Source organism: Stegastes partitus, unplaced genomic scaffold (genome assembly GCF_000690725.1).
Source record: "Stegastes partitus isolate 25-593 unplaced genomic scaffold, Stegastes_partitus-1.0.2 Scaffold953, whole genome shotgun sequence".
Lineage (NCBI taxonomy): Eukaryota > Metazoa > Chordata > Actinopteri > Pomacentridae > Stegastes > Stegastes partitus.
Genome location: NW_007578684.1, coordinates 316,216 through 326,175, shown reverse-complemented (window position 1 = coordinate 326,175; position 9,960 = coordinate 316,216). Strand labels below are relative to the sequence as shown.

The following is a 9,960-nucleotide window of genomic DNA, read 5'->3' as shown; positions in this document are numbered from 1 at the left end:
TATTGGAATTCATCTTCCTGGGTTTTTTAATCCTTTAACGTGGGAGGAAACAGAAACTTTTACTGTTTTCAAAGCCATTACTGGCGACTGTAGTTAAAGTTTCATGCAGATTTCGACAACTTCTACAGTAAAAGTGCACAAAAACATCTGCAGCTTTGCTTCTTTTACACATTCATTCTGCAAAAAGAACTCATATCGAGGATTTTATTCCAATTCGACCTCCTGATAACAGATATGAGCGTAGTTTAGAGGAGCTTTTTTTAAATCCTTTTACGTGGGAGGACACAGAAAATTTAAATTTGTTTTACTTTACTGAGTCTTTAGAGTCATTATCAGCGACTGAATTTAGAGTTTTATGCCAATTTTGACAACTTTTACAGTAAAAATGCACAAAAATAAGCAGCAGTAACGATTTTATTTGAGTCCGACTACCTGGTAACAGAAATAAACACAGTTTGAGGGATGATTTATGTGCAATATTGTTATTCCACATGCAGGAATCTGGCCAGTCTGGATCTCCACATATGGAAGAACTGGTACTTATGTATATTTTCTGGTTTATTGTGATGTTTCTTCTGGGATTTATTGTGTCATATCATGTTGTAACTCAGAAGTTTGCCCAAAATCACCAAATCTTTTGGGCTTGGACGCCTGCTAATGAAGCTCTATCAGACTGCAAACCTGCTGTTACATCCAGCTTGAAAAATTAGACAAAATGTGAAGTCAGTCTCTCCCAGAATAACCCCAGCTCCCGTCTCCCGGCGCTCCAGCGAGACCAGTTTGGGTCAAGTGGCGCTTCCAGGCCGTTTCTCTTCACCTGTACGAGCTGGGTGGAGCCGGGCCGTTTGTCAGATGTCACATTTCTGTCAAAAATCGACTTTGTCCATGTGTGAGAAAATGCTCGGCTTGGGTGTGAAAAAAAAAAACAAAAACAGAAAAACTGGCGTGGCGAGCAAAGTCTGAGGAAAATCGTCTGAAAGTGCTGCTTGCTCAGATGGAATTCTAGTTTTAAAACCGAGTGAAGGATTAACACAGAAAGCTGAAGACGCACAGCTGAGCTCTGCTAATCTGCTCCTGTGCGCTTTGATTAAGTGCGCTGATAGTTTAGATATAGATGACAGCTTAACATCCTCAGTGATTTAAGACGACCTGCGAGACGCCGACTCACTCACACAGCGGCGTAGAACACACTCTCTGCTGCATGTCTCACCGCAGCGTCTCGTGACCGTGGCCGCTTTCAGGAGCGTTTTTTAGTCCTTTCACGTCGTAAAACACAAATGCTATAAATCTGTGTCACTTCAGGCTCGCTGAGTTTTCCCAGGAGGCAGCTTCACGTCGACTTTGACAAGTTTTACNTCAACAGTTAGCGAGTAAAATATTCGCTAAAAAGATATCTCAACTCTCACAACTGACTCTCATACTTCTGTAATCAGATCTACTCTGGAAAGCTAGGTCTCTACAACACTCATCGCTATTAAAATGTAAGAATAGGGAGACCCAAGTGAGATTTGCTGAATTAAACAGCTGTCCTCAATAATGCCCAAAAGCTTTTAACTTAGGTTATAAAAGCTCTGAAAGGTGACGAAAAGTGAAGAAATATCTTTAAATCGACATATTCTCAATGGAGTTCTGCATTAACGTTCCCCGTGAACTCTCGAAATGGACTTTTAACTGGACCACTTTAGCAAAAGCACACTAGCTCTTGAAAACACCGTGAAAACAAATGAACCAACGTTAAACTGAGTATTGCTGAACTGAACAGTTCTCAAGTAAAACCTCGAAACGTGACGATAAGTAAGCAAATATCTTTAAACTCCCATATTCTGAATGGAGTTCAGCATTAGCATTCGGCGTAATGAATATTAGTGATCTTTAACAACTTTACGTATGTTCGGCACTGAAATTATGAATCGCTAAGCAAAAAATATTTATTAAAAAGTCATCTCAGTTCTCAAAAGTGACTGTGACACCTCTGTGATTAGATTTGCTAAGGCAAGCTAGCTCATTTCGACTCTCATAGCTAAATAAAATGTACAAATAAGGAGACACAAGTTAAACTTAGTGTTGCCGAATTGTGCTGTGGATATTAACAATACGCAAGAGCTTTGAAATCGTATCGTTAACGCTCTAAAAGGGACGCGAAGTAAAGGAACATTTTAAACTTCCATATTCTCAACGGAGTTCGGCATTAGCATTCTCGCCCTCCGAGGCGCTAGCGCCTATCGTGCCACGTTTAGTTCGTACTTACCAGGTCGCCGCCTCCCATCTTGAAGTATTTCTCTTTTCAGCCCAACAAGAAATGAAAAAGAAGAAATCTGACTGTTAAATATAAACCGTGTAACAACGACAGTTCACCGTTAGCAAGAAAATGGAGCCACCGAGGCCCGTGAGTGACGCGTTCTGTGTACTTCCTGTTTGAGACAGCTCATGGTGCCTTCAGGGCCCGAGAAAAGCTCCGACATTGCAACTCTACAGGTGCTTTTTAGCTAGTTTTTGTTGATTGTAATCGAAAAAGAAAATACCGTGACTCCTAATTGTTATGTTGTTGTACAAACGCTATCAAAAGTAACGTATTTTGCCAACTAATATTTACATTACTGCCTTACATTCTGCCTGTTAAATTATTAACATGGTTAGTCCGACAGTGCTTCGTGACGGAATCTTGACCTTGAACGCAACAGTCCTCATCTTTTTGAACACTTTAAATTCAAGCGCAGTTTCTGAACTAAATTTACACCAGAAACTGAAGATGGCAGCTTAACTAGGATTAGCATTACTGAAAAGTCTGAAAAAATAAAACAATCATTGCTTTGTTTTATTATTTTTCACCTCAACTATTGCGACTATTGCATTAAAACAACACAAACATGTAGACTCATCCGAAGCGTTGTTTCTGAATATTTGTAGGCTCTAAAAACATCATATTTTCTGTAACTTTATCTGCAATCTAAGCACAAATTTAAATTTCACATAATAGCTCGCAAATCAGTCTTCTGTAAATAAAAGTTAGACACAAACACAGCATATACATATATTTTTATTTAATAAAGAACAATAATAGATTAAATACAAGTTATTACACCATGATATTTAACTTATTAAAAGGTTTTGAACTTACTTTATTACAGTCTCCACAACTAAGACATTTACTACAGCAACCAGTTTAAAAACTTGTCCATAACAGGACATATTATAAGCCTATCTATAAGAACATCAAAATAATAATAATAATAATAATAGTCAATACACAATAATTGACTACTGTTTAAGCACTGTCTTCCATTTCTTATTGTCTATACATAAATACAGCAAATCATGAGCCGGCAGTAATGCGAGCTCCCTAATATATAGAAATCTGCCTAACGTCTGTGATGGTTTACATACATCCTAATAGTGGTGTAAAGCTGCTTGCTACAGAACTATCGATCGTACAATATCGACTATGAAAGTTCACTATCCAAAACACGTCAACTAAAGAATTTCTGCGTGAGTCGTTCATTTGCATTTTATTTCACTTCCTAGACTGCTGACGCAGCCGTTCTCCGGTGCTCATGTTTCAACAAACTGTTTCGTCTGAATTATTTGTCGGCGAACGCATAAAAACTGCAGCTCAGACGCACCAACAGCTGTTAATAAAATGTGATGAGAGATAAGCACTTCACACATTCTTTGTTGATAACTTGGGTTACAGCTTGATCCGACACGCAAATGGTTATGGGGCTGATGATATTTGGAAGATAAAGCCGCTTAATGAGCTAAACTTGGATGGTATCGTTCGGTACATCTTCTGATTTCACAACAGCCTCGACATTTGGAGCCAATTTTATGTTTTTCTTTCGCACATTTATGACATGAACATCGTGTTCCAATATCATTAAGCCGCTCTGTTCTGGGTTTTCTTTCATTTTTGTCCTCTTGGGGGCAGCAGAACAACCTGTAAACATGACATTTACATATTATGACTGTGTTTTCACCTTTACGGTGAACATGTTAACACTCCCTTGTTACACGTCCAGCAGCTCCGTTAGCATTTGTTTGGAGTTACGTTTTTGGTCATCTGAAGAATAGAGGTCCATCTTTTAGGTCTGTTTTAATCTCCATCGACTTCTTTGTAAAATGTCAGGTTTTACAGATGCTGCTACGCTAATGAGCCACAACATTAAAACTATCTGCCAAATATTTTTCTGTCAAACAGCTCTGACAAGTCAAGTTCTGTGAGTTCTCCGTGAATCAGGCTTCTCATAGATACTTTTGGTGCCTGGTCAACACCTTTGTGCTCTTTGTCGTGTTCCTCGAGCCATTCCGAAGCCCTTTTTGCATTTTTCAGGGTTCAATGTCCTGTTGGAGGAAGTTGCTACCATGAGGACATGTTTATGTAGGTGGTACAAGTTAAAGAATGCCAGGTCTAAGATTTCCAAATAAAACATTGCACTGTAGTGAAATGATCAGTGTCTGTGGTTGTGATCAGAGCCTGACTGATGTGTCAGTTGAGTGCTACGATTGGCTAATATTGGCCAATTAAAGATATACTGATGTCGGCATACGTTGTCCGATATGAAGTTTGTTTTTTACCAAACATACTGCAGAGAAAGATGCTTGGGTTAATTTAGAATTGGTGTTAACACGTCGTTTATCCAGCAGTAGCTCCAACTTTATTGTATACAACATGCAACACTGTGTGCAGCACTGGTAGCAGAGCAGAAACCAACGGCCCCGTCATTAAATATCAGACAACATTTTGATATCAGAAATGTTTACACCCTAAATCAGGCTTTTTTTGTTACTGTTTTGGCTCATCTGTGTAAATGCTAACTAGCTAGCTGTTAGCTGTGCCTCTCTTGTGTTTGATGCAGGCTAGTAAGTTTAAAGTGAGTTCATCAGAAGTGTTTTTTTGCTCGAAGCAGCTGCCAGCAGCTGGAAATGTGGCCGATGTGACCGGAGAAGGCCAGAAAACCAAAACAATGCGCTAAAAGATGCGAAAACAGGAAGCAGAGCTGAGTGACAAACCTCCACAAGGCACGTCTTTCACATTACATACCGATCCATTGTTACTGTAAAAATATTAAGTGCAGCTTTAAATCTTGGGGCTGCGCAGGGCTCTGGATTAATCTTCCTAATGAAGTGTAGCTTCGTGCCAGAGGTTTTGTTCAATGGCAGCAGCTTGTAGCGCTGACAGGCTGGATAATGTGGATAATGTGTGTTTATTTTGTTGCCAGCTGTGGCTGCTGTCTCAGCGTGTCCCGACAGAAGCCTGGATTCATTTAACCCGCCAGCATTTTCTGTCCATGTCCGGCTTCATCTCCTCACCTGACAGGAATCTTCACTGTTCAGGTTCACGGTTTTGTTTTTTTGTTAATTGTGAGTTTTTCACATCGCTGTAGTGGTTCTTTGCTTTGTGGTGTTTCACGTTGAACACCTGTTCACATTCTCCTACTGTGAGATCAGTGGTGGTGGAAGCACACCAGGTTTGGTAAATACTAGCATTTATAGTGCATGGATCTCCCATTTCTTTATTATATTATAATTGTGGTGCTGCAGTAACACCATTTTAACTGGTATCGCCCCTCCAAATGGCTTCTAACCTTTTACAGATGTTATTATCTTCCAGTACAGTAGGCTGCACACATGTGGTGACAGTCTAAAACATAAAGAAAACGTAATCACGGCCTCCTTTCCTTTAAAGTAGTTCACTTAAACCACTCTTCGCTTCCACACATTTGATTAATTTCATTGTAAACAAGTCAACAAGACACTTTCTGATCAACTCATCCAGTCTCTTGGTCTTCTGGTAGTTGTAGCTCTAGCAGCAATGGAAGTCCAGCAACAGCACGTTGCCTCCTTCGCCACCGTTTCACTTTTCAGAGGAAAGACTTCCTGTACTCATTCTGCTATAACATCACTGAGATAATGACCCAGTTGGTAAATTCACAGGACCATAGATGAATATTTGTTCCATCCAGCTTTCATCTGTAAAAGTTTGTCCCAGACTTTCTTCTACTCTCTACTCTTCTACTGTAAAACTATGACTCCTCTCCGACAGAGAGGAGACCAGATTTTTAACCCTTCGTCTTCTGAAACTGATGAAATTAGCCGGACTGCCCTGTCACGCTGGACACCGAAGGGTCTGTCTCACATTTCAGCTTCAGCGGTGGCTCAGCGCCGTCGGACACGTTTGAGGACGACTGCGGAGGCGTCGCTGCATCGAAGCCTTTATCCATCCTCCCGTCTCCGTTCACCCTCTCCTCGCCGTGCCCTGGCGGCGACTCGTGTGTGCGCATGTGCTTGGCCAGGTGGTCGTTGCGCATGAACACTCGAGGGCATAACGCGCAGCTGAACTTCTTGGCGCCGGTGTGCGTCTGTAGGTGGCGCTGCAGTTCGTCTGAGCGCGTGAACCTCTTCCCGCAGAAGAGCCAGTTGCAGACGAATGGCCGGTCCCCGCTGTGCCATCGCAGGTGGGCCTTCAGGTGGGAGGTCTTGGCGTAGGCCTTGCCGCAGCCGGGGATGTGGCAGTTGTGCATGTGCTTCCTCCTGCTGTCGTCGGTGCTCTGGCCCATCTGCTCGGCGTGGACGCAGTTCGGGCAGCGGCACACGGCCTGGCCGGCGCCTCGGGAGGAGGAGCGGCGCTGGGGTTTGGGGCGAGCCGACACCGAGGTCTCCTGAGGTTCCTCCAAGGAGAACGTCTCCTGCTGCAGCATCTCAGGCGCCAGCGGCTCCATCTTGAAGCCGTCCTGGGGGAAGAGGTGGGACGAGTGCGAGGCCGGAGCGTGCTGAGCTGGAGGCAGCGTGCACAGCTGTGGGTCGGAGCCGTACGGCCCTAAAGACGACTGCAGCCCCATGGAGCTGCCCGGACTCACCGAGGGCAAACCGACACCCTGTCCCGTCTGCAGGTCTATCCAGCTGCCCGGCTGCACGTCCCTGTGAAGGTCCCACCAGGACGGGATGTTCATGTCTTCTGAGCTGCCACTAGGCGGCGCCGTCCGTAACCAGGGCTCGTAGGGGTGGGCCATGAGGGCAGCTGCTGCAGGAGAAGACTGTGGATGAGGTCAGCTGCTCAAAGTGTTGCTCAGCGTCTTCTGGGTCGAGCTGAGAGAGTTACCACATGGTTCAGTGGTGATGCTTTAAAACACCTGCAGAGAGAAAGAAAACACAAACTGTCACCTCCTACAATCACCTTTAACTGACTGTAAAGGTCCCATGTTGTGCCCCTTTTACAAAATATGACCCTTTATAAAATATTGCACAGATGGTTCATTTCACCAAAACCACATAAGCCCTGGTTCCAAACAGGCTGTTTTGCCCTGTAAACCGATGATTTGCCGCCTTCAGGAAGAAAACCCTCTCTGCCTCTGTCACAGAGTGCTGCACGACTTTTGGTTAGTTCGCTAATCAATTAAATAATTTGGGGTTATTTTGAAGATTTTCTCTGTTTTCTTTAAATACAGATAGTAACTCGTATAATCATGGTGAAAAAGTTTTCATTTACAAAAAAAAAAAATTGTAAATCATCAAAAAAAAATTTACAAATGGGAATTTGTTCTTTCATAAGATGTCACCGTTGAATTACACAATTTCTTACTGTGTTTAGTTCAGTAAAAAATAATTATTTGACAGATACCTGCCATTATTTGAAAGAATTATGTATACTAAGAATTTAAAAGGTCTTTAAAGAATGTAATTGTTATTAAACACATTTTTCATGTTCTACTAAATTACAGAAAACGACTAAAATTACTGAAAGAAGTATTTATGTTCAAATTGTAATTATCATTATTATTTTTTTCAATGTGTGACCAGAAAATTACACTTTTTTTTTTTTTACTGTATTTAAATTAATAACACACATTTTGCAGATATTTTGAATCATTTAAAAGAGAGATTACGTATATTAAAGACTGAAAAAGGTAAATACAATTTAAAGTAATTTTTAACTGATTTTGTTCAACAACATTTTTTCCTGGCACCCTTGTACCAGACTGTCAGCCATTTATTTTTTACAGCTCATCTCGGCAGCTTTTATTTACGCCTCCGACCACAAAATCTGTTTGTGTGGATTCCTGCTCATCACGGCTGAAAGTTCTTCTTCAAAGCTTCACAAACCTAAAAAACGATAAGTCCAGTTGCCTTTTTTTTTTTTTTGCTGAAGCTCCGAGGAACAAGCACGAAACATAGAAAGATGAATTTTCCACCATGTTGGACCTTTAAAATCATACTTTTTTAGTTTCTGGAGGCATTTTTTGTTTACTTGTTTGTTTTTCTAAACCTCAGACTGATGCTCTTTGCTTGTTTTGCACTTGAGAGCGATTTGCATATGATTTCGTTCACGTACAATGACGATGAAGATGTTCTGTTGAGCTAATGTTCCTGAACTTCGGAGGTTTTCAGGCCTAAATCCTAGCCAACCCCGAGCACGCCTCCTCCATCGCCATGGTTACTGCCGTTCTCACGCTGCGTGGCCGTGGAGACAGAAGAGAGGGGGGAGACGGACGTGTCCAGGCAGAATCCTGCCACATGCATCCGCTGCCAGGTACTTCCCATGGAGGACAGTCAAAGAAAACAACATCATCGGCCCGCGCAGAGGCAGAGGCAGCGGCCGGGGAGGGAGGCAAAGCCGGCGAGGTGGGGGAGGGACGCGAGTGTTGACAGGAGAGCAGTTTGGTAAAGGAAGAAGTTCCAGGGAGGTATGGCTGCGGGCCAAAGTCTATTTGTACGTCTCTGAGGTTTGTGGAGATGAAACCTGGCAGACAGGAGAACCAGTTTTTTTATGAATCACACATGATTTACAACAACAGGCCTGCAGGCAAGTTACAAAAAAGAGCCCCGTAAAAACGCCCTGCCTCTCACACACCGGCGGCACAAGGCATCAACAGTTGCAGACTGACGGCATTCAGGAGCCTGAGAATGGGGAGCACCGACAATAACACGGGAACAATTACTTTATGCGTATAATTACGAAGCACGCGCTCCCAAGCGGCATCCTGTCGCCAGGAATGTGCGCCCGTGCACACCTCGGCAGGAGGAGGGGCCCCGGCTTCCAGGTGACACGAAGCTTGTTAAAAGTCGGACGACTCTGTGGAAATTTATGGCGAGCTCCAAACAATCTTGTTGACTTCCAGCCCCCACCCCGTCCCCGAAACATCTGCAATTATCTTTACAGCAGGAAACAGTAAAGCGGCTTCAGAGATCTGTGATATCTGACGAACCGAACCAGAGGTCAGAGCGGCGGCGGAGGATCCCCTCTGCTGAGTCAATACAGTCCTCCCCGAAAGGTCGAGCCGAAGCCACTCAGGGATGCTTTCTGGTCCCAATGAAATCGTAAAGCAATTAGCTTGGAATTCCCTAATGAAAGGTCTGGTGCTAAAGGTCAAGCTGATTTATTTCACCCGGAGCCGGAGCTGCTGCTGCTCTGTAATTTTTTTTTTAAGAATGCAGAGACCCGACTCTGCTCTTACTGACAGGACCGTAAACAACACAGAAAAAAAAAAAAAACGAGACGGCAGCATCCCTCCTCCGGTTTGCTAAAGTGCTGGGAGCGCCGCGAGCCTCCGGAGGGAAACAGCTGGCGAGGAGGAGGAGGAGGACGGTGTGGAGCAATGACAGAGCTGCTGGTCATAAAACCTGCCCGACCAAGACCCGGCAAGGCCCCCGTTTACAAGTCTGCCATCCAGCAGAGGCCCGGAGAGGCACAAGCTGCTCAGCTTTTATTAGGGTTCCACTGCTTTTACAGTAAAAATGCACAAAAATAAGCAGCGGCGGGGCTTCTCGTTCACACACCTGATCACTGATACGAGCAGTTTGGAGTGTTTTTAATCCTCTGACACTAAAACTTTTACTGAGTTTTAGAGCCATTACTGCACTTAGAGTGAGTTTGATGCCGATTTAGACAAACGTTAGAGTAAAAATGCACAAAAATAAGATGCAGTTTAGCTTCGTTTACAAACTGTGCTTCAGCAGGAAGAAGTC

General features: G+C 43.3%; 2 protein-coding genes across 2 annotated transcripts in view; both read right to left on the bottom strand.

Moving 5' to 3' along the window:
* Nucleotides 1-5,046, bottom strand: part of LOC103366549 (pre-mRNA-splicing factor CWC25 homolog) — an 8,832-nt gene extending 3,786 nt beyond the window's left edge. The window contains exon 1 of the mRNA XM_008294319.1: nt 5,039-5,046. Within this exon, the coding sequence (XP_008292541.1) occupies nt 5,039-5,046 (8 nt within the window). The remainder of the gene's footprint in view (nt 1-5,038) is intronic.
* Nucleotides 3,018-7,121, bottom strand: sp6 (Sp6 transcription factor). The gene has a single exon (XM_008294313.1). It carries the CDS (start codon nt 7,005-7,007, stop codon nt 6,087-6,089), a length of 921 nt encoding a protein of 306 aa, XP_008292535.1. The 5' UTR covers nt 7,008-7,121; the 3' UTR covers nt 3,018-6,086.
* Nucleotides 7,122-9,960: the final 2,839 nt, after the last annotated feature.